The sequence below is a fragment of the Lynx rufus genome, unplaced genomic scaffold (assembly GCF_022079265.1).
Source record: "Lynx rufus isolate CCGP_SWC_20201006 ecotype Redwood Valley unplaced genomic scaffold, mLynRuf1.p SCAF_6, whole genome shotgun sequence".
Classification (NCBI taxonomy): domain Eukaryota; kingdom Metazoa; phylum Chordata; class Mammalia; order Carnivora; family Felidae; genus Lynx; species Lynx rufus.
This window is the reverse complement of record NW_025814878.1, coordinates 103,519,027-103,544,570: the sequence shown is the minus strand read 5'-3', so window position 1 is coordinate 103,544,570 and position 25,544 is coordinate 103,519,027. Positions and strand designations below refer to the sequence as shown.

The following is a 25,544-nucleotide window of genomic DNA, read 5'->3' as shown; positions in this document are numbered from 1 at the left end:
GACCTTACAGAGGACTTGATGTCATTCAATGTAATTACAGCCTATTAGCCATTACGTGATATTCTATTATATACCTAATACTTGGCCTTAGAGGAGGAATATTAAGTTAAAAAGAACGTTTCTTATAATCAAGCTTTTGGTACTGAGAAGCGCTTCTAGGTTCAGAGCAGCACCTCTTTTTCGACACTATTAGAACTCTTTACTCAAGCGCATTCCAGGCTTTGTAACAGTGCTGAGGGGCACGAGCTTTGGGGTGAAAGCGTGGGGTGCAAAGGCCCGCCCCACGTTGGGAACCCCTGCGTAAGGCAATGAACCTCCTCATTTTCAGCTTCCCTCACAGAGGGGCTGTATTTAACGGGATAACTCACACCGCGCGCCGGTACACAGGAGGGCACGCGGTGTGCTATAATGATTATGTCAACCTTATTAAAATGCCCACACGACAGAGCGACATTTTTGATAGCAAGCAAAGTGTTACCTGGTTTAAGTAAAATTAAGTTAAGTAGTCATCTTGATTCTTCCTATATTTTTTTCTATTTTTATTTTCCTTTGGGGGGAAAAGTGGGAATGGTGAATACTGGGTGGTGAGGAGCAGAAGGAACGTGAGTGTAACACTCTCTACAGAATTCTAGTGGTTTCCAACGGTGAAATGTTGTATGCGGGTTTTTTGTGACTTTCTAGGAATGGATTGTTTTTAAATATGCTTCAGTTGCCCAAACTCCCATGACTTACGATGGCTTGAATATTTGATATTTTGTTCCAGAAAACAGATGCAAGTCTCTTTCTTTGTTTTCGCTTTTTGAAAGTGCTACGGTATCACTCACAACATGAGAGGCCGACTTGAAGAGATATGACCTTTTTAATATTTGAGTTTTTAAAGGCATCTGGCCCTTATTTAACCATCACATTTACATCCAATCCCTGCAGGCATGGTTTTGTTGTTGAAGTTTGGCTTGATGCCCTCTGCAGAAAGCCTTTGCTTTAATGAACACAACTCCACTAAAACTTCTGGAGTCCCCTGCCTACCTCTACCCCCCTCCCTGTACTCTAAGAGCGCAGCAAGTTTCATCTTGGGTTTCAAATAAGAAGATAAAAATAAGAAATAATGCACTGCTGGAGAATCAGCTTTGTGTGGGAGCCACCGCCATGACATATTCAACTTGATGCCCTTCTATTATTTGCAGAAGTGTTTATGTTCTATGAAATGTTCAGCCAGAGCATACAGGAAACCGTAAAAGATTTTATGAGATGTATACATGGTTGAAGGCAGAATTTTAAATGCAACCTGGGAAGGTTCTATCTAAATTCCAGGAGGGCAGATGAGGGAGTACTTTCTCTGTAGTGATTCAGTTTTACACAAGGGGTTAGATGAACTGGAAAGAAATACCTGATTTGGGAACGATATAAAATTTTTTCGTAAAATTAAACCTCATAATTTCTAGACAGGTAAACTTGTTTTCTCTCAGACCAAGAATCACCACTTATGCTTATTTGTCTTCTATGTGGTAAAAGCATTAAATGTGGATTGTTTATTATTTTATAGAAACAAAGGACAAACGGTAATAAATGAAGAATTCTCCCCAGGTACAGGAGTATAGACACCATTTAAAAAATAGTTGTGCTTCTGATGGTTTTTAAATAAAAACCCTCGGTTCTAAAACTGGAACATTATTTTTGAATCTTAATTATTGCAATATGTGAAGGCAGGAAGGTTGATGACATAGTCTCAAAACGGCATGTTCGGAAAGTCACATCCAAATTTAGGTGAAAGGAGAAATATTTCTATTTCCTTTACCCTTGAATCTATGAGGCAGTGTCAATTTCCCCTAAGAGAGGCTATTTTTACTTAATGTTGGCTTTATTTATTTTTTTCCAATTTGATCTCCAAAACACAAGGCTACAAAACAAATTATTTTGTGTATTCACATTTGATTTAGAATCGAGCCCAATGTGAGCCTCATGAAGTCACTGTGAAGATAAATGAAATACCAGAGGTAAGGTTCCCGACACAAAGTAGGTGCTCCGAGTATGTTAACTCCCCCTCCCCTGCTTGCAGACCTCCCCCACTTTTTTTTAAATTGATGTATAACTGACATATAACAGATTATTTAATTATACCACAGTCCCTTTGAAGAAGATTTTAATACAACACTTATGCTTTAGAATGTGTCCAAATTAGTGTCATTTAAAAAATGAACTTAGGTAATTATCTAAGATAAACATGCCATAAAATCCCCATGTATCCTGGTAGTATCTAATGCAAATCCAGTAGGGGGGAGTGAAATTGCAACCTGAGAATTAGGGACCACGGATCTCTGGTCTCTGGTCTGTCACTGCTATCACTGAGTGACCTTGGGAAAGTCCACTTCCCTCTCCAGGCTACATATTTTCATCTGGAAAATGAGTGGCTGTTTTCAACGATCTTGAAGACCATCTTCTGCTTTAACATTTTATGATTTTACCTAACATTTTAATCTTGGGAGAACAATTTATTGATGTCACATTTTCTGAGATTTTCCTCCTATAAATTTTTTTCTATACTCGCTGCTTAAGAAAATTTTATTCTACTTCAAATTCACTGTTGCTGAAAGAGTCAGAGAAAGAACCTAAGTGTAGAAAAGAAAAAAAAAGAATTAAAAATATTAATATTGAGCAATTATGGGGACATCTAGGCTGGTTTGGGACAGACATAAATGACCTTGTTTTATTCTAAATTCAGCTCACTGGCTTATGATGAAAAGTGAAAGGTTATTATATGGACTTACTGGGCAAAACCAGATTTTATAAATAATTACCTGTCAGACTGTTCAAGATAGACAAACATACGCCAGACCAACAAAAACACAGACCTGTCATATTTCTGAGAGAAATGTACGTTGAGTCTTCCTTCTCTGGGACTATAAGGAGATCAGGTAGAATAAAATGAAGGGAAAAAACCTAAACTCTGTATTTTCTGCCTCGTGCATACTTTAAAATGTATAATGTGGGAGAGAAGGAATTTTGATGTGAAAAATTAGCCCCTGAAAATTTTATACATCCATAAGCCTGGCAGATCGAAACCAAATACAATAAATGCTGTCGTTTTAAAAGTTAGGATGTTTACTGCAAGCTTATAATTTTCTATGATTAGGGATGCCAAGAAAAATAAGAATGATGATAAAAAGAAAAGTTTAATCATACATTTCAACAAGCACAGATGGAACATCAAAACCCCTTGGCAATTTTTTGATATTATATATCTACGTTTTTTTTCTTCTTGACATGAAGATTTTTTCCAGAAGGACTAACACAGAACAGGTAAATGATAGTTAACAAATGTGAGTAATATGGCACAATCGTATTAAAGGAGCCTCACAATGATTTGGTCACAGGAGGGAAATCTTTCATGTTTCTTATTTCTGTTTTTATTAATGCTTTACGAAGGATGTCTCAGTGTGTGTAAAAACCATGATAAAAATAAAACTGGAAGTCCTACAGAATTAAAGAAGTAGCTTCCTTTTTTAAAATTCAAGTTGAATCAGGAACTGCACAATTACATCTGCTATATTTTGATTCGTTCTCCAAAGTTAGGGTTTCTCATCTGATGGAGAAAGTATAGATGCCAGAAGGGGAGCTCGGCTGTTGCCAGCAAGAAATGACCCAGTCCCAGATTCCAGTTTAGCTGTGGGACTGCTCTCAAGGGAGAAAGCACATCACTCAGCTCCCCTTCAAGGGATTCTCATTACTTTGCTTCTTTCATCTTTTTTTTTTTTATGTTTATTTATTTATTTTTGAGGGAGAAAGAGCACGAGCAGGGGAGGGGCAGAGAGAGAAGGAGGCAGAGGATCTGAATCAGGCTCCACGCTGTCAGTGCAAAGCCTGATGCAGGGCTCGAACTCACAAACCGTGAGATCACCACCTAAGCCCAAGTCGGACGCTCAACCAGCTCAGCCCCCCCAGACTCCCCTGATTACTTAGCTTCTAAATGGGTACAGTGTGTATGTGTGGTGGACCTGGGGACTGGAGGGACAAGAGGACAGGAGGAGAGGGCCTACAGGAGGAAAAACAGGCACGATGGCAGATCTGCAGGAAGTCGGGAAGAAGGTGTGAAAATAACACATTCGCGAGAAGTGGGGGGAAGGGACGAGAAGACGGGAATAGTTCATCAGATCAATTAGGTCTTTGATTAGTGTGAGTTTATAAAATGAGTATTTGTCTCGAAAACACACCTAAGATATATATACTCAGCAAATGTCACAAAGTAAAGTTGTGGGACAGTGTGAGGGAAAACCGACTGTCCTTTTGTTGCCTCTGTCCCAAACCTGGATTACAAAATGCATCACATAAAACACAGACTAAACACTGGAGGGAAAACAAGACACTGCCTTTAAGATATGTGAGCTGAGGGCAGTAAATCCATCCCAAATTAAAATTTCAAAATTGTGTGATCTGCATTCTTGTCCACCTACACACTATCCCAAACATCCTGCCATTAATTAGCTAAACGGCCCAGCCAGTAAACAAGACTGAGCACTGAGGGGGCTGGAAAAGGGCCGGAGTCAGCCAGTTGATAGTCACAACAAACCAACCCACTCCTGAGGATACAGAGAAGGTAAACTTGTATTTTATTTTGTCCAAAGAGGGGAACAGAAATCACCTTAATATAACATGCCTTTCCTGTTGTTACAGTCACAAGTCCCGTCAGCAGGCCAGAAAAGCCATCCCATTCCTGCGGTAGGCACTCTGTCAAAGAGAAAGAAATCTGCAATGAATTATCACATCAAGTCAAACCGGGAGAGGAGGCAAAAGCGCGACACGCAGAGCTTTCTTCCTGTTTTGTAGACTCTGCTGGCTTCCATCGAACAGGGTGCTTAATCTGAACATTTCTGGTGGCAACATTTCTGGTGGCTAGAGTCACCACTCGGTCTATTAAAAAGTCAGTGTGGTTAACAAGTGGTTAGGGATTCTATTTTCGGGGAGTGGGAGATACGCAAAGTAAGACATCCCATTTTGTTAATTGATTGGGTTTGGTTAGGTCAAAGACATGTTGTGTTGAGTCTGTTTGTCCTTTATAAACATGTGTTCTCTATTGGACATGCTCAAGAATCACTTCTAATTAACTCTCTTAATAGTCTATAAATTACTGACTCATTATAGCCTTCCCAGGCCTAATTTATAGTCTTAGTGAAAAGCTTGGAAACAGACACTAATAGAAGCCTTTCCTCCCTGCTGAAATATGGTGATCTCTAAGGAGTTCTGTACATTAGAGACATTTTGAAAACTCGAATCCTACATAATTTTATTTAAAAAAATTTTTTTTTAATGTTTATTCTTCAGACAGAGACAGAGGCAGAGCGTGAATAGGGGAGGGGCAGACAGAGAGGGAGACACAGAATCTGAAACAGGCTCCAGGCTCTGAGCTGTCAGCACAGAGCCCGACATGGGGCTCGAACCCACGAACCGTGAGATCACGACCTGAGCTGAAGTCAGACACTTAACTGGCTGAGCCACCCAGGCACCCCTCCTACATAATTTTATGTACATACAAGTATATATAGATGTACGTATGGATATTCATAATGGGATAAAATATCCCCATAAAAGAAAATGGGAAAATGGATACCAAAGGCAATAATATAATATATTCCAGTAAATCAAGTAAAACTGCCTGATTTTTCTTCCTGCGAGATATATTCTACAGTTCAGAGCTAAAGAGTTGGACTACACAGGGCCTCTGTGACTTGTCTTGAGTCTCATAATGAAACCCAGAATGAAACAGAACTAAAATCCAGGACTTAGGAATAAAATTATCCCTTTCACCACCATATTTTTCATTATTTAAACTAGGAATAGCCATACTCAGAGAATTCATAACCCTCAATGAGATGGATGTTTTCCTACAACCTGTGTTCCGAAAAACAGAAAAATGACAACATCTTGTATCGGGGATTTTGTTTTGCCTTCAACAGCCACGTTATAGGAAATGTAGAATAAGTTTTTATGACTAAAATAACGTTATGGAGATGCTGGAGAGTTTAATTCTAAAAATGGTTAAATTACATTTATAATTATACCCAAAGGAAAAAAAGTGGAACCAAGCTTTTTAGCAAGACTTCCACCGATGTGAGGTGAAACCAAGCTACTTTTCTGCGTGACTTTCTGTTAATCATGAAATTCAATTAACTTCAACATCTTTCCTCCGAATATTCAGCTTATACGGGATTTACTACGGTTGTCGGGCTTTGGAATGCTGGCTGAAATTTCATAGGTTGGCTGTGCGGCTCCACAGCTCATTCCAGATCAGCATTTCAAGGATGAGAAAACAGTGGCACATTCTATCTTTCATTCCTCAGGGCTTTCTCTGTGAGCTTGTTCCTGACTTACCATCAGGCTTGCTGTGCCCTTGGACGCTTTTGGATTGAAGCACACGTTCTGACAAGGACTAGAAAATTCCAACTTTACCTCCTCAGTCTGTGCACCGGAGAACAGTGTTAAATGAGTTCCTCAGAGAGCCACAAATAACTTGCAGGGACGGATAGGGTGTCTTCCCACAACCACAGACAGGGGAGCCTCAGGCCTTGAAACAGCCCCTACCACCACAGTTGCCTTACCAGAGGCTTATGCCAAAGTAGTACTTTCAGGTTCTTGACCTTGATATTTTAAATTTTACAACCACAGTGACAACCTTCAACATAACATAATATTTAAAGCACAGGGATGGTTTACATGGAGATAAATGGACCTGGGAGTAAAGCTGGATTCCTCGTAAAGGTAAATGGCTAAAGAGAGGCTTGCTTGAAAAAGAGGTTTTGGCCCAGGAGCAGGCTGAGTTTTGGCCGTGCACACCTGAGACATTACCAAGTTTAATCTTTCCAGGGTGGCCAACAGGAAATGGTTCTCTCTCATACTGAAAGGATTGCTTTCCAAAAATCAATTCATCGTCACAGATGATTCATCACTATTGTTTGCAAATGATTACAAGACTAGAGACTTTTAATCACAGAGACTTCGAGCAGCTAAGTTTAATAAGAAAGCCAAAGTTTAGAGCTGTCCCAGATTTCCGGACTAAGTTCTTCCTATTCTAATTCTACAATAGAGAAGGGGCAAACAAACGTGTGTGATCAGCAAAGAGCAATTTCAGCAAACCCATCCCCTAGGGCCCTCTACCCAGAGTCACAGCTTTTCCTTCTGATGGACAAAGGATGTATGTTGTCTGTGGAGGGTGATTATGGGAACATCCCCAAGTTGGCAACCTTTCCAGGGCAAGCAACTTTAAAGGAAGATGGGCGAAGACAACTCATCTTTGTGTGAACTGTGAATTTCTCTGTTTGTGTTGTGGACGTTGAAACTAAATTTAAACACTGCTTGGGGTGAGGGCCTTCCAGAGGCCACATTCTCATGAAGCACTCTACTTATTCTCTACTGTCAGATCCTATGAGTGATACCCTGGTTCTGTATCTCAGTAAAAACCCAGACCTTGACTGGAAATAGCTGGGACCACCTCCCCCGCTATTAAAAATGTATAAACGAATCTGACTTCGTCCCGACAGCCCCGTTTCTGCATCCTATATATCACTGCAGCTTTATTTCTGATTGAAAAAAGCTCTGTTCTCAACTATTAGTCGCTCCTATGTGAATTTATTGAAATTCACATGCTAGACATTCAGATGCTAGACATCCTGGCATCTCTAAAGTTAACAGCAAAGATATTTCGTTTTTCATTTTAAAGGACCAATTGTAGTTCACAGGCATTCCCCCCGCCTCCCTTAAATTGAGGATTACATTAGCTCCCAATTTTTGACACTCATATATTCGTTCAGCTTCAAATTATGGCCTACTGACAGAACCTCAATCTAACTGGGTGGGCTGACACATTCTGCCTACTGCACTGGGTGTTGATGGGGAAATGAATTTGTAAGTTTTCGTTTTTAAAATACGATTTTTTTAAATCTGCCTACAGACAAGCTCGAGAAACAAATTTAAATCCTAGGCTGGTTTATTTCTGCCTTTTTATGGGCTGTCATAAATCATACATTTTAAGGAATACAAACTAATATTAAAAAGCAAATGATTATTATTTATTTTAAACAAAAGATAAACATGCTACAAAACATACCTGTGGCTCCTAGTTGAATATAACTGCCTGTGTGTTATTTGCACCATTAACTTAATTAGTAAAGCTTTAACTATAGATAAAACCACCCCTTCCACCAGTGTAGATTTACATTTATTCACGACTAGCTTTCCTGATTCTTTTCCGCTTTCTCAAACTTTACTTATTTGTTTAAAACAATTTTTTTAATGTTTATTTATTTTTGAGAGAGAGAGAGAGAGAGAGAGACAGAGAAAGAGAGACAGAGTGCGAGTGGGGGAGGGGCAGAGAGAGAGGGAGCCGAAGCAGGCTCCTATGCTCCGGGTTGTCAGCACAGAGCCCAATGCAGGGTCTGAACTCATGAACAGCAAGATCATGGCCTGAGCCAAAGTTGGCCGCTTAACCAACTGAGCCATTCAGGCACCCCACTTTCTCAAACTTTAACTCAAATAAAACAAAAAGTTCTTCGTAGGGACTGACATCAGCAAGATGGCTACCAAGGAGGTCCCAAAGCTTGTCTCCGCACACAAAAAAATAAATAAACAACTATAAGTAGACAAAACAGCTCTGGGAAAGCTCTAGATTACAACAAAGAAGCAGCAGAAATCCTGTGGGGCTCAACGACTGAGCAAAGCTCTACAGAAAAGCATAAGAAGCATTTTACCTACATCACCCCACCTCCCAGTCCAGAGCAGCTCAGTGCAAAGAGGAACGCTTTTGGAGGGATTTACACCTGACAGGTAAAGGAGCAGGAGAATCCTACTAATCCTCCTCATTGCCGTGGACATTCGTAGACATTGCTACTGCGTGCTCCCACGGTCTTCACCAACACTGAACCCAACTAAAGGGTTGCCTGGGCTCCACACTGCTGTGTCTCCTCACCAGGTCTGGAGCTACCGTTGTGGTGAGACCTGCCCCCAGGGGCCCCAGTTGTGCCCCACTGTCTGGGATCGGGAAGCCACGGCACCTTGCCATCTATGAAACCGGAAATGCCATTGCTTTCTGTGCCCTGCCTTCAGGGTTCAAAGTCATGGCTTTGACAACCATCACTAGGCCTGAGTTGCTGCTATTCTATGACTGACTCCTGGAGTCCTAAGTTGTGGCTCTGACCTGCTATCATTAGGCTGTGATGCTGTAGCTGCTGTTCTCTGTCCCACCCTCTGGCTCCTAAGTCATGGCACTGACTTGCCATCAGTGGCTGTACGGCTACAGCTCTGTGCCACCCGCCTTGGGTCCTGAGTCACCGCTTTGGCCTGGCATCACAGAGGCCAAGCTGCTGCTGCTCTGCTCCCTGCTGCCAAAGTCAGGGCTCTGACCCACCATCCCCCAGGGCATGCTGTCACTGCACCCCTTACCCTGGGCCCAAGACACTGGTGCATCCTGTCATCCCACAGCCCGTGCCACTGCTGCATCTCCCATCCTGGGGTCCAAATCACTGTGGTGATCCCCAGAGATGCAGACCTGGTTCCTCAGGAAATCTGCATATGCGTGCACATCAGACGCTGGGACTACTATCATAGCAGATGCACCTGTGCCCCAGGACCCTGGTTTCACTGCTTCTCTAAGTGCGAGTTCACCAGACCTGGTACCAGCACGTATTCTCTTTGGCTAGAACTTCCTCCTACAGGAAAAAGAGAGGAACAGGACGACCCTTGCAGCCTCTGCCACCTAGGACCCCAACAACCCTAGACACTACTCCCACTTACAGGACTTCTGCAGTCTTGGTCAAAGAAGAACACACAGTCTTTGCCCATGTTGGCCTCAGCTGATGTAGATGTACAGGGATTATGCTTCTATGCCCCCTCCAGGATCAGAGACATGGCACCCTACCCAGCCTGAGCCTTCACAGCCACTCTCAGTTGAAAGTCTTTCTCCACCAAAGTCAGTCTGAAAGGCTGGAAGAGGTGACTCCTCTCTCAAATGAACAAACATTAATGCAAAGCCACAAGAGACGTGAAGCAACAAGGAAACATGACACTACCAAAGGTGCTTGATAATTTTCAAGTTACCAACCCCAAAGAAATGGAGATCTATGAGTTACCTGAAGAAGAATTCAAAACAACTGTTTTAAGGAAGTGCAGTGAGATTCAAGAGAACACAGACAGACAACAAAATGAACTTAGGAAAGCAATGCAATAACAAAATGAATTCAACAAAGAGAAATCATAAAAAATTTTTAGAGCTGAGGTATGAAGTGAATGCAATGAAAAAAAAATGCAATGAAGAGCTTCAATAATAGGCTCAATCAGTCAAGCAGAAGAAAGAATCCATGAACATGAAGACAGATCTCTTGATATTATCCATTTGGAGCTGAAAAAAGAAATAAACATGAAAAAAAGCAAAGAAAGCCTATGTGAATAAAGGGACACCATTAAGTGAAACAATATTCATGCTATGGGAGTCCTAGACAAAGTAGAGAAAAGGTCAGAAAACAAAGAAATAATGGCTGATAACTTCCAAAATCTGGGGAGAGACAGCCATCCAGATACATGAAACTCAAAGATCCTCAAAGAGATTCAACCCAAAGAGATCTTCACTGAGACAATATAATCGAACTCTTGAATATCAAAGATTAAGAGAGAATTTTGAGAGCAGCAAGAGTTTAAAAAGAGTCATCACACACAAGGGAACCCTAATAAGGTTAACAGCAGATTTCTCAGAAGAAATCTTTTAGGCCAGGAGAGAGTGAGATAATATATTCAAAGTGGTCAAAGAACATAAAATTCTGATCAAGAATACTTTACCCAGGAAAGTAGTTCCCGGGTACAGACAGACTTTTACAGACAAATAAAAGCTAAGGTATTTTATCACCACTAGACATGCTTTATAAGAAGTGTTAAAAGTTCTTCAAGATGAAACAAAAGGTTGCTAATGAAAACATGAAAGTATTAAATTCAATGACACAGGCAATTATAAATTCAAAATACTCTAATACTGCAATGGTGGTATGCAAATCACTAGACTCCAGTATATAAATTAAAAGACAAAAGTGTTAAAAATAACAATAGTTACAATATTTTGTTAATGGGTACACAATATGAAAAAAATGTAAACTGTGACATCAACAACACAAAGCTGGAGGGCAAGTAAACATATAGAATTTTTTTCATGCAATGAAAGTTGTTTTCAACTTGGACTATTACAAGCTGTACTAGGAAGGCCTCATAGTAATCACAAAGAAAAACCTATAAAAAATGTACAAATGAAGAGAAAAAAATCAAAGCATATCACTACAAAAAAAAATACCAGTTTTCTAAGGAAGATAGTAAGATAGGAAGGAAGGAAAATAGGAACTACAAAACAATCAGAAAACATTTAGCAACATGGCAGTAGTAAGTCCTTACCTATTACTAATTATTCTAAATGTAAATGGTTTAAATTTTCCAATAAACAGATACAGGGTGCTTGGATGGATTAAAAAAAGGAAAGACAGGGGCGCCTGGGTGGCGCAGTCGGTTAAGCGTCCGACTTCAGCCAGGTCACGATCTCGCGGTCCGTGAGTTCGAGCCCCGCGTCGGGCTCTGGGCTGATGGCTCAGAGCCTGGAGCCTGTTTCCGATTCTGTGTCTCCCTCTCTCTCTGCCCCTCCCCCGTTCATGCTCTGTCTCTCTCTGTCCCAAAAATAAATAAAAACGTTGAAAAAAAAAAAAAAGAAAGTTGTTTAAAAAAAAAATAAAAATAAAAAAAATAAAAAAGGAAAGACCTGGGCATCTGGGTGGCTCAGTTGGTTAAGTGTCTGCCTTTGGCTCAGGTAATGATCTCACAGTTCATGAGGTGGAGCTCCGTTTGGGATTCTCTCACTCTCCATGTCTCTCTCTGCCCACTCCCCACTTGCACTCCCTCTCTTTCAAAATAAATAAATTTAAAAAACTTACAAAAAAAAAAAAGAGACAAGACCCAACTCTATGCTGCCTACAAAGAGATTCATTTAAGCTTTAAAGACACTAATGGGCTGCAAGTGAAAGAGAGTGAAAGAGATGCAAATGAAAAGTAAAAGGGAACAGGAGTAGCTAGTCTTGTATCAGGAAAAAAAAATGATTTTAGGTCAAAAGCTGTAACTGGAGATAAAAACAAGTCATTATATAATGATAAAGGGGTCAATTCATATAATAATAATAAAGAAATATGCCCCCAATATCAGAGCACCTAAATATATTAAATGATTATTAATAGATTTGTAGATAAAAACACATGAATGCCAAACAGTAGGGAACTTCAATATCCCACTTTCAAGAATGGATAGATCATCCAGATTTAATATCGATAAGGAAATAAGAACCTGGTCTATACTTTAGACCAACGGACCCAACAGACATACAGAGAACAGCCCATCCAACAGCTGAAGAATACAAATTATTCTCAAATGCACAAGGAACATTCTCCAGGCTAGATCATATGTTAGGTTACAAAACGAGGCTTTAAAGATTTAAGAAGACTGAAATCTTATCGAGTACCTTTTCTGGGCACAATGGTATGAAATCAGAAATTAGTAACAGAAGGAGATCTGAAAAATTCACAAATCTGTAGAAATTAAACAACACACTTCTGAACAATCAGTGGGTCAAAAAAGAAATCAGAAGAGAAATAAAAAATATGTTGCGACAAACCAAAAAGGAAACAACACACCAGAACTCATGGGATGCAGCGAAAGCAGTTCTGAGAGAGAAGTTCATAGCAATAAATGTCTGCATTATGAAAAAAGAAGGATTTAAAATAAACCACCTAATCTTATACCTCAAGGAACTAGAAAGAAGAAAAAACTAAGCTCAAAGTTAGCAGAAGGAAGGAAATAATAAAAATTAGAGCAGAAATAAATGAATAGAAAGACAATAGATAAGATCAACAGACTAAGAGATGGTTTTCTGAAACGATAAAGAAAATTGACAAACCTTTAGCTGGACTAAAAAAAAGAGAGATGACTCAAATAAATGAAAATATAGATAAAAAAGAGACATTACAATTTATATCACAAAAATACAAGGGATCATCACAGACTACTATGAACAAGAATATGCAAACAAATTAGATAACTGAGAAGACATGGGTAGATTCCTAGACTACTTACCAAGACTGAATAATGAATAGAAAACCCGAACGGATCAAATAATAATGAGCAAAGAGATTGAATCAGTAATACACAGTCTTCCAACAAAGAAAAGCTCAGGACTAGATGGTTTCACTGGTCAATTCTATCAAACATTTAAAAAGAATTAATACCAATCCTTCTCAAACTCTCAAAAAATGAAGAGAAGGAACCACTTTAAAACCCACTTTACAAGGCAAGCATTATCCTGATACCAAAGCCAAACAAGGGCACTACAAGAAAAGAAAATTACAGGCTAAGACTTTGGTCACCAATTCTGATGTGGGTTTTTTCCCACACTAACAAGCAATTCTTGGGACACTAGTTCAGTGTCCTATAATTCAACTTAATTCTGACACTATCGAGCTGGAAGGAGCATCAAATCCCACAGGTTAAGGGCTCAGTCCTACAAAACTGCTACCTCCTTGCCTCCCATACTGTAGACATCAATCACAAGTCCAGGTTACCGCCTGTGCTTCTAACTGAGCAACTATAGACTAGAGGTTTCAATGACACCCTCCTTGGGTTTGATGAATTTGCTAGAGTGGCTCACAGAACTCAGAAGAACATTTTACTTACACGATTTCTAGTTTATTATCAAAGTATATAGTTCAGGAACAGTCAGATGAAAGACATGCATAGAGCAAGGTACAAGGTTAGTGTGTGGAGCTTCCATTCCCTCTCTGAGTGTGCCATTCACCCCGAATCTCTATGTGTTCACTAAAATGGAAGTTCTCTGAACCCCATATTTTTTTATGGGCTTTGTTACATAAACATGATTGATTAAATCTATGGCCATTGGTGACTGAACTCAATCTCCAACCCCTCCTCCCTCCCTGGAGATTTTGGGGTAGGATGGAAAGTTCCAACCCTCCAATCACATGACTGGCTCCACTGGCAACCAGCCTCCATCCTCAGGTGTAGTCTTGAAGTCATCTCAGTGACATAACAAGGGACGCCTTTATAGCTGTCATCATGAGAAATTCCAAAGGCTTTATTTAGGAGCTCTGTGCCAGAAACAGGGATGAAGATCAAATACACATTTCATATTATAAATCACAGGCCATGTCCCTGGTGAACACAGATGCAAAAACCTTCAACAAAATACTACCAACCTAATTCAATAGCACATTAAAAGGATTATACACCATGATCAAGTGAAGTTTACCCCTGGGATGCAAGAATGATTCAACATATACAAATCAATCAATATGAGATATCACATTAATAAAAGTAAAAATCCTGTGATCGTTTCAAAAGATGGAGAAGAAGCATTCGACAAAAGTCAGCATCCTTTCATGATAAGACCCTCAACAATTAGGTCTACAAAGAATGTACCTCAACACAATAAAGGCCATATATGACAAATTCATAGCTAACATCATGCTTAATGGTGAAAAGTGAAAAGCCTTTCCTCTAAGATCAGGAATAAGGCAGGGATGCCTACCCTTGCCACTTCTATTCAACAGAGTAGTGAAAGTCGTAGCCATAGCAATTAGGCATGAAAAAAAAAGCCACTCAAATCAGAAAGGAAAAAGTAAAATTATCACTATTTGCAGAAGACATGATCTTATACATAGAAAGCCCTAAAGATTGCCACCAAAAAATTGATAAAACTATAAATTAATTCATTCATGTAGGATACACAATCAACATACGAAAATCAGTTGTGTTTCTATTTCTATACACAAACCATGATCTGAAAGGAGAAATTAAGAAAGCAATCACATTTACAGTAGGATCAAATACAATAAAGTAATTGGGAAAAAGTTAACCAAGGAGATTAAGGACCTGTACCCTCAAAACTATCAAACACTGGTGAAGAAACTGAAGAAGACACAAACAAATAGATATCCTGAATTTTTAGACGGGGAGAATTATTATTGTTAAAATGTCTGTACTACCTGAAGCAATCTACAGATTCAATTCAATGCTAACTAAATTCCAATGGTACTTTTTTTTACAGAAACAGAAAATATGAACAAATATATTTTTATGTAAGCAAAAATATAAAGTTCATATGGAATCACAAAAGACCCTTAATGGCCAAATCAATCTTGAGAAAGAAGAACAAAGCTGGATGATCACATTTCCTGATGTCAAACTATACTGCAAAAATATAATAACCAGAACAGTATGGTACTGGCATAAAAACACACACACATCAGGGTGCATGGGTGGCTTAGTACGTTAAGCATCCGACTTTTGGTTTTGGCTCAGGTCATGATCTCATGATTCATGAGTTCAAGCCCCATGTTGTGATCCACACTGCTGGTGTGGAGCCTTCCTGGGATTCTCTCTTTCCCTCTCTCTTTGCCCCTCCCCACTCATGCTCTCTAAACAAACAAACAAACAAACAAACTTAAAAAAAAAAACCAACAACAGGCACAGATCAATAGAACAGAATAACTAGCCCAGAAATAAACCTACATGTATATGGTCAATTAATTTTTGACAAAAGAGCCAGGAATATACTAGGGGAAAGGACAGTCTTTTTAACAAACGTATAGCCACGTGCAAAAGAATAAAAATAGTCCCCTACTTTACACAAGACACAAAATCATACAGAAAAATCAACTCAACATGGATTAAAAACTTGAATGTAAGACCTGAGACTGTAAAACTCCTACAAGTAAGCACAGAGAGTAAGCTCCTTGACAGTGGTCTTGGAAATGATTTCTTGGATAAGACACCAAAAGCAAAGGCAACAAAAACTAAAATAAATAAGTGGACTATATCAAAAGAAAGAGCTTCTACATAGCAAAGGAAACAATCACTGTAAGGACAACCTACAGAATGGGAGAAATATTTGTAACTCATGTATCTGATAAGGGTTAATACCCAAAATATAAAAATAATTCATATAATTTAATAGCAAAAAAGCAAATAATCCAATTAAAAATGGGTAAAGGCCCTGAATAGACATTTTTTCAATGAAAACAGATAAATGGCCAAGAGGTGCCCAACATCACTAATCATAAGAAAAATGCAAACCAAAGCCACAATGAATACCATCTCACAACTGTCAGGATGGCTATTATCAAAAAGATAAGCGATGACAAACGGTGAGGATATGAAGAAAGGGGAACCCTTATACACTGTTGGTAGGAATGTAAATTGGTAGTCCTATAGAAAGCAGTATGGCGATTGTTCAAAATATTAAAAATAAAATTATCAAATGACTCAGCAATCCCACTGTTGGGTATACATCCTAAAGGAAATGAAGTCAGTACCTTAAAGAGATATCGGCACCTCTATGTTCACTGCAGCATTATTCACAATAGCCAAGATATGGAAACAACCTAAAAGTTCTGCATCCAGAATATGTGGTACAGAAATACAACAGAATATTTATTCACTCATAAAACAGAAGGAAATCTTGCCATGTCTGACAACATGGGTGAACCTGAAGAGCATTATGCTAGGTGAAATTAGCCAGACAAAAAGAGACAAATATTATACGGTATCCCTAAAAGCTGATTTCGCAGGAACAGAATAGAATGGATGGCGGTTGCCAGGGACTGTGGGAAGAGGGAAATGAGGAGATGTGGGTCAAAGGGTACAAACTTTCAGCAATAAGAGGAATAAGTTCTCAGGATCTAATGTACAGCATGGTGGCTACAGTTGTAAGACGGTATTGTATCCTTGAAAGTTGCTTGGGAGTGGATCTTCAGCATTGTAACCACACACACACACACACACACACACACACACACACCAACAGGCAAAAGGGTTAATTATGTGAGGTGATATGTGTGCTAGTTACTGCATCTTGACCTTGGTAATCACTCCACAATGTATATCAAATTATCATGTTGTACGCTTTAAATATATATGATTATCTTTGCCAGGGATTCCTCAATACAGGAAAATTACCTTTCCTCAATAAAGGAAAAAAAGAAAAAAAAAAGAATTTCATTGTCGTGGGTCCCAAATTCACTCACATATACTTCATACTTCAAAGGCCTATGACAGAAGATTTTGGTTCCATCGCTTGAATTCCTATCAATTTGCCTAATTTGATTTTAGCAAAATATTTATTGAGTTCTTAATAAGCCACTATGTGTGTGATAGTACAAAGGATACAAAGATAAATAGAACAGTCCTTGCTGTCCCTTAGCTTCTAATTTAATGGTAAAGGTTTAACTGTCAAGTAAAATGCATTAATAGGTCATCCTTAGGGGTGGGAAGGAAGGAAAAAACAAGGCAGCCCTCTTATTTATATTTTTTGCTTTTTATCACAATATTTAATTTCAAATAACATTTAAAAGGGCAAGCGTTTTTGTATATTTCTTAACGCAGGGAGGGGAAAAGATTTAAAAATGCTGAGATACATGGTTTTATAGTTTATGAAGTACTTTCATGCCCATATCTAATTTAGCCTTACCACAACTAGTAAAATAAAAGTCTTATTTATTATTCTCCTTTTTAAAGTGACATGACTAGTGAATGGTAGTTTCAGGGTTTCAAACCCAGGGCGTGTCGCCTTTCATTATATCACACTGGCTTACATGAAGCGAAAGAACCCCAAACCTCTGAAATCTGGCATAATTTATTCCACCCAGATTACGATAGACATGTATATGCTCTTAGTCCTAACAAACTCAACTCTTGTTAAACATCACTTAAAGGGTAAATTAAAATTTTAATTCTAATTTAAAGCAGAGCAGTCTGGTACAGTCCAGTGCAGAGATGGGACTTGAATCTAAATCATCTTCAGTTTGGAGGCATTCTCAACTAGTCCTTATTTTCTGAACCAATTTTAAGAATAGTATGTAGTCAAAAACAAAAATAGAAAAAAAAAGGCAAGAAAGACCCCCCACAAAAAATAAAAAACCAAAAAACAACAACACTGTGTGTCCAAATCACTTTAAAAAATAACAGATGCTCTAACTCTTCGTCTTCAAGTCAATGGGTCTGAATGGCGTTTAGGCTTCAGAACGCTTGAAACACAATCCAGTTGATTTGGATGCATAGTGAAGGCTGGAAACATAGGTAGAGTAGATGAATGTATTATCAATAGAACTCCAACTTGGTTTTGTCAATAAATGGCTCCCTTTTGGAATCTGTCATGATTATACAGTGAATAGCATATTTTTTAAGTTTATTTATCTATTAAAATTTTTTTTTAATGTTTATTTATTTTTGAGAAAGACAGAGTGCGGGCAGGGGAGGGGCAGAGAGAGAGGGAGACACAGAATCCGAAGCAGGCTCCAGTCTCCAAGCTGTCAGCACAGAGCCTGACGTGGGGCTCGAACCTATGAACCATGAGATTGTGCCCTGAGCTGAAGTTGGACACTTAACCGACAGAGCCACCCAGGTGCCCCAAAATTTATTTATTTTATTTTGAGAGAGAGAGAATCCCAAGCAGGCTCCAAACTCAGCGTGGAGTCTGATGCAGGGCTTGATCTCATGAACCGTGAGATCGTGATCTGAGCCAAAATCAAGAGTTGGATGCTTAACTGACTGAGCCACCCCGGGGCCCCATAAATGACATTTCTCAATAGAAATTCTCATACTGGAATTTAATTTAATATAGAAGAAACAGATATTAAGGTTGTCTGCCTTTTACCCAGACAACAGCAGGTTACCTGCTGTATCTCTCAAATTTCTCACTTGAGGGTCATCATTTTTTTTTTTTTTTTTACCTTCCCAGATGCTGGGATGTCACTTTTAAGAAAAAAAAAATTTTTTTTAACATTTCTTTATTTTTGAGAGACAGAAAGAGACAGCACAAGTGGGGGAGGGGCAGAGAGAGAGGGAGACACAGAATCCGAAGCAGGCTCCAGGTTCTGAGCTGTCAGCACAGAGCCCGATGCAGGACTTGAACTCACTGACAGAGAGATCATGATCTGAGCCGAAGTCGGATGCTCAACTGACTGAGCCACCCAGGCGCCCCATGGGATGCCACTTTAAGGAGCACAGTCCTTCAGACTGCCTGCCACACCACGTTTAGTTCCAAAATGAAAACGCAATTTGGAAAGCCTGCTAAACCAAGCTGAACAAAACCCTTTGCTTATATCTAGAATCAAAGAACAATACAATTTTGGGATAGGAAAGTATCTTGTGAACTCCTTTCGTCCAATTCCTAATTTAACAGATGAAAAAACTAATGCCGACAGAGAGAGAGAGAGAGAGAGAGAGAGAGAGAGAGAGAGAGAGGCAGGCTCATCACTGGTCAGTCCAGGATTCCTGACTCTGTCTAGGGCTGGTTATGGATGGTTCTCCTTCTGCCCAGAGCTATGTGTTTAGCTTCCCTGACCCTGATGGGGAAAACAGATGTAGGGAAAGAAGTGTTTTTCCGGATTAAGAGCCCTTGGGAGCAGAACAAAAGTGAAGGGACTGAGAAGGGGGTTGGAGGTGGGGAGGGATTTAATGATGTCTAAAACAGTACAGCTGAGTAGTTAGAACAAGGCAGGCCATTATGAGCTTTACTTTCTACTTCTGGCTCTTCTGCTACACGATTAGCTCTCCCTTGGAGAATCACTTAATTTCCCTAAGTGCCCAAAATAATAATTTTGATAAATGGATGAAATATCAAAATAAGTAAGATAAACATGGTTGAAAGGTTCTATGGCAAAAGTATGCATCTTTGGGACCTTCAGGGGGTGACATACTATGTTTTCCGATAGAAGTCTTACTAAGACTATGCTCAGTGTCTGATTTAAGCCTGAGCAAATGATACGGCCTGCCTGGATCTGTTTGGAGTTGGCCAATTTGAGTTACATCCAGGAGTAAAAAGGACAATAAAAAGACGTGAAGCATGCATTCGCCCTTTCCCAAGCTCCCGCCAACTCCCAATGAACCAAGTGCAGGGGAGACCCTTTGCATTTTAGGTGATTTGTGCACTACAGGAGCTACCCTGGTTACCAAGGTCCTGGGGTTTCCCAAGTTCTCTTCCCCACAGCACACCCGATGAAAAGGGCACAGAGGGCAGAGGTCCTACAGCCACTGGCTTGGCTTTGCTGGAGGGAAAAGGTGGGGAGGGAGTGGAGCAAACCAGAAGCAACCAGGCTTTTGTTAGTCCTTACTAAGTTAGCCTAGGTGTTTGACTTAAAATAGTAGGTTGAGTTGGGGTGGGAAGGTAGGTACATCTCCGAATTTCTTGTATAAATGTTGTTTCACAAGACTGCTAAGTGAGCCCTCCTTTCTGTACCCCCCCCCCCCTCCGCTACTGCCAAGTTTTACCAGCAAAAACAGATTGTGCTTCTATCTGGCCTTTTTCTACCTTTCTTCTGGCAGCAACACTGGAGACTCTATCAAGTTGTCTCAAATTCCACTGCCCCCAGATGCCCAAATTCAGCCCTGCCCTCTGTGGGGTCTTTGGATTCAGAGTGCAAGCCCTCTCCCAAGCCCTCCACTTGCCTAACTAAGGAGGCGACTGTGCCCTGAGAGACATACTGTTTTGTTTTAATATGTAATAGTTTTTTAAAAGATAAAATGTGCCCCCTTTTCTTGCTGCCCTTGTGTCTGCGTGTGGGCAAGAGATTTAATTACTATGAATAAAACTGAATGGTGGTCTAGGACTCTTAAAATCAAAGTGGGAACCATGGCTGAATTTCATTAGCAAACATAAATACAAAGAGGCACATCTTGTTTGTACCAATGCCATGTGACTTTTCCCCTCTTGATAATTTCATTCTGACTCTGATATTTCAGAGCATCTAAATTGAACCATATGATGTATAGCACCGTAACATGCAAAGCTCTTCATTAAACATTTTCCTCTTTGTGTATACTTCCCAATGTTATAAATACCCTGTGAAAATCATGGAGGGCAGTTCGTCAGACAGCAGAGCCTTGACTTAAGAACAGTGGAGGGAGCCCTGCCCTTTAAATAAGAGGTCTTCTCTGGCTGGAAGAATGGGAAAAAGACATAGCCTTAACTCTCATTCTATTCCAAGTAACTGGGAGCCTATAAATCTTGAGGAACTTGTCATTTTATGCATGGTTTTCTCTAAGTCTATGTCATATTCTGATTACTAAGTTATTTCAGTGTTCTGAATATGAACATCTCTAAATTAAAATGTAGCTATCAAAAATTGTAATTTCTAACGTCCAAGTCATGCTAATTGATTTACATATGCGATGTGTCAATTTTTGTTGTTGTGCAGCAAAATAATTAAGTGGCTGATACAAACAACATCGTATTTCAGAGAAAAGGTTTTTTCGTCAATGGTATTTTTAGTCATTTTATAGGGGACTAAAAGTAAATCATTTCTACATATAAATTATTCTATGATACTGTATGCATCTAAATAAATACATCTATGGCTAATAATAATTTAATGCCAATAATAAGCTCTTCTTCAGCTATTTTATAGTGCAAACAATAAAAAAAACAGATGTCTGAAGTTATTCCAAGTTGCAAACACACATAAGTATATGTGTAAACAGTGTCACACTGGCAGGAGTTAGTAACCAAAATCTCCACTTGGCAGGGGGGGGATGGGCTCAGGTCTAACAACACTTAATTCTCATTTCTCTTGACGGACTCATAGCCTCCAGAAGGCAGGGAACTTGCTATTTTATTTATCTCTGTATATCGAGGGCATAACCCGATACACGGCCAGTAAGTAGGTGCTTAATAAATAATCATCTATTGAATGAATATATTTGACTAGCAAACAGCTTAGCTTCCTCTGGACAACAATGAGAAATGCTGACATGTGTTTGCCATCAGAGCAGGGCCGGGATATGCTCAGCTCCTAAAAATTAGTCTCAGACCACACACTTATCATTTCACAAGATAACCATCAGCAGTAGTTGTTAAGATAAATAAATTAGTGGCCTTAATAGTTCAACCATAAACAACGCTGCAAAGCAAATGGTTATTCTGATATTAGTTCTCAGTCCCCCTGGGGAGTGTTTCTGGGCTTCTCATTATTGTTATCTGCCAGGAGTAAAAACTTTTGCACTGGTGAAGCCAAGTGCCTCGTTTGCCAGAAAAAGAGGGTCCAAGTCATCTAGAGCAATGCTGTTAAATTGTTTGGTTGTGTCTAAACATTTTACATCCAAATATTCTGTTACTGAAAATCATAATTAATAGCAAATTTATGGTAGATAGTTCAACATACTTTTTTTTTTTTTTTACAATCTTGGTTATGTGGCAATGTTACTTAACTGCATTTTCAAAGTCTTCAACAATGATGCAAGATAAAAAGAAAAAGAAAATACTGCCTCAACGGCCCTTGCCAAATCAAAAAATGTAACACAAGGGATAGGAACAAGGATAGCAATAGCTGTTTACCAATGATCACGATACCAATTTAGAATGGTAAATAAATTATAATTAATGTTCTTAAGAATTTTTTGAAGGCAATGAGCAATATAATTATGAGAGAATAATCAGGGCACTGTTGTTAATAATATCAACCACATGTGGTAGCTACCTGTGAAGGCATATTTCTGTATGCAGTCAAATGCTACCCCTGAGCTATATCTCCTGCATATTTCTGTATGAACCTACTATCATTCATTTATTTATTCAGCAACACAGAGTGCGAGTTGCAGTGGATACGACAGTGATCACAGATGTGGTTCCTCCCCTTCACGTTGAACAGTCTAATGGAGGAGACATATTGAATGAGAAATGGCAGAAGTGATGAGAGTTACAGAATGAGAAGAGGGTGTAGGGGGACCACATGAGAAGGCAGTACATGTGGGTGGTGCTGATCAAGGAGACTTCCTGAAGGCAAAGATACTCAGCTGAGAACTGAGCTGGGGATGGGGGGAGGGGAATGGGTAGCAGGTCAGAGAAGTGTTCTCGGTGAGACCCAGAGGAGACAGGGCTTGAATTATCTTATTCCCAAATGCCAGTCTATAAGCTAGGCTGGCCACAATAAATATTAAACCCACACTATTTACCACTGAAGGGTTTATCAAAATTCAGGTAAGAAATGCTCATGTTACATAAGCATTCAAGCAATTCTTTTGAATCACTGCTTTAGGGCCTGATATAAACTCTTCATATTAAACTGGAAGAATCTGAGAACTTGCAGTTCTGGTCTGGCATGCAATAAAAAGCCTGGCAGTTGCCATTCTGGCCTGACAATACCTAAAAGCTGAACAAACTGGAAAATCAACAACTCAGATCCAAAAGAGAAGTATGGTCACAGGGCAAACCACTTCTCCTAAAATCAGAAAGACAGACAGGAGAATACAGAGAATTACAACTTACCGAAGCACACACCTGCAAGCAGAAACCCCCATGGGGACCAATGCCAGGGTAGAGAAACGTGAACTGTGATGGACAAATTGCTAGAAGCACGTGTGGACAAATCTGAGAGGTAACACTCTAAGGGAACTCAGTCATGGGAGACAGGGAAGAGGGACCACACTTTTGTGAGTTTTACCTCCTGGAGCCCTACCAGGTCCTCACAGTGAATATCACAGAAAAATCTCATGTTTTGGGCAGGGAGAGGGAAAAAAACCATTTTGAAATATGGCAGAGCATTCTATTCTTCCCAACAAGATCTACCCTGAAGAGAAACTATTTAACCAGAGTCCTAACTTGCTGGGGTTTTATCAGAGTCTAATTGACCTGGGAAAAGGGAAATACCCAACTTAAGCCTACTGTGGCCATCCTGTCCATCTAACAGGGGCGTGGTCGGAGAGGGAAAGATTAAGAAGTACTTGTGAAGTTCACAATCCAGAGGCATGTGCTTGCTAAAAGACTGAGACATAATCATACTAGTAGAGGATGATTCTCTCCCCCTCCTTTTTACCACCACATTAAAAAACGCCTATTTATAACATTCCTTTTACCCACTACATCATGCCTGGCTATTAAGACAAAATGAGAAGGCATACTGAAAGGCAAAACAGAACAAGTATCAGAAGCAGACCCATTTATGACAGGCATGCTGGAATGAAGAGACCAGGGATTTAAAGCAACTATGATTAAGATGCTAAAGTCTTTAATGGATAAAGTAGATAATATGCAAGAACAGATTGGCAATGTAAGTGAAGAGATGGAAATTCTAAGAAAGAATAAAAAAGAAATGCTAGAGATAGAAAACACTATACTAGGAATAAAGAATGCCATTGATGGGTTTGTTAGTAGAAGGATACAGCTAAAGAAAGAAACTGAGCATGAGGATACCTCATTAGAAACCTCCAAAACTGAAGAGCAAAGACTAAAAAAGACTATAAAAAACAGAGCAGAATATCCAATAACTGTGGGACAGCTACAAACAGTGTAACACGCAGAACGTGAATACCAGAAGGAGAAGAAAAAGGAATAGAAAAATATCTGAAAACATAATGACTAAGAACTTCCCCAAACTAATGACAGACACAAAACCACAGATCCAGGGAGCTTAGAGAACACCAAGCAGAATAATACCCATCCTCTCTGAAACAAACAAAACCCCCACAAACAAACCCCCCAAAAAACCAAAAACCAAAACAAAACCTAGGCATATCATATACAAACTATAGAAAATAAAAAATACTTAAAAGATGCCAGAGGAGAAAAAAAACACCTTACCTATAGAGGAGCAAAGGTAAGAACTACATTTGACTTCTCTTCATAGCCATGTAAACAAGAAAAGTAGAGAAAGATATTTAAAGCATTGAGAGAATGAAACTACAAACCTAGAATTCTATACCCTACGATATAATCCTTGAAAAGTAAAGTAGAAATATAGACTTTGTCAGACAACAAAAATTGAGGGTTTTTTTTTTTTTTTTTGGTTGTTAGCACCGCCTTTCAGGAAACATTTAAAAAAATCTTGGGGCACCTCGGTGGCTCAGTCAGTTGAGTGTCCAATTGTTGATTTTGGCTCAGGTCATGATCTCATGGTCATGGGATGGAGCCCTGCTTAAGATTCTCTCTCTCTCTCTCTGTCCCTCCCTAGCTTGCATTCTCTCTCTTCTATCTCTCCTCCCAAAAAAAATTCTTTAGAGAAAAGGAAAATAGGTCATAAACTTGGGTCTAATTAAGAAAGGAAGAACACTGGAGAAGGAATAATTGAAGGTAAAATAAAAACTTTTACTTTTATGCTTAATTGATCTAACAGGAAACAGTTTGTTCAAAATAAAGCAACAGTATAATTGATTATGTTGTATATATCCACAGGCTTATGTATATACTTAAGTATGGATGAAATGAATGACAGCAATGATACAAGAGACAGGAGGGAGGAATTCAGAGGATTTTGTGCTTATAAGGTACTCCATTATCTATCAACGGGTAGTGTTACTGGAAGGTAGATATTCATTAGCTGTAAATCTATATATTGTGAATTCTAGGTCAACAACTAAAACAAGTTAAAAAAATTTTTTTTTTCAACGTTTATTTATTTTTGGGACAGAGAGAGACAGAGCATGAACGGGGGAGGGGCAGAGAGAGAGGGAGACACAGAATCGGAAACAGGCTCCAGGCTCT

General features: G+C 39.3%; 1 protein-coding gene across 1 annotated transcript in view; it reads right to left on the bottom strand.

Annotated features, from left to right (window-relative positions):
* Nucleotides 1–3,870: 3,870 nt before the first annotated feature.
* The window catches only part of SUPT3H (SPT3 homolog, SAGA and STAGA complex component), a 540,026-nt gene continuing 518,352 nt past the window's right edge, over nucleotides 3,871–25,544 (bottom strand). Inside the window, exon 12 of the mRNA XM_047101640.1 lies at nucleotides 3,871–4,722. Within this exon, the coding sequence (XP_046957596.1) occupies nucleotides 4,681–4,722 (42 nt within the window). The 3' untranslated portion in view covers nucleotides 3,871–4,680. The remainder of the gene's footprint in view (nucleotides 4,723–25,544) is intronic.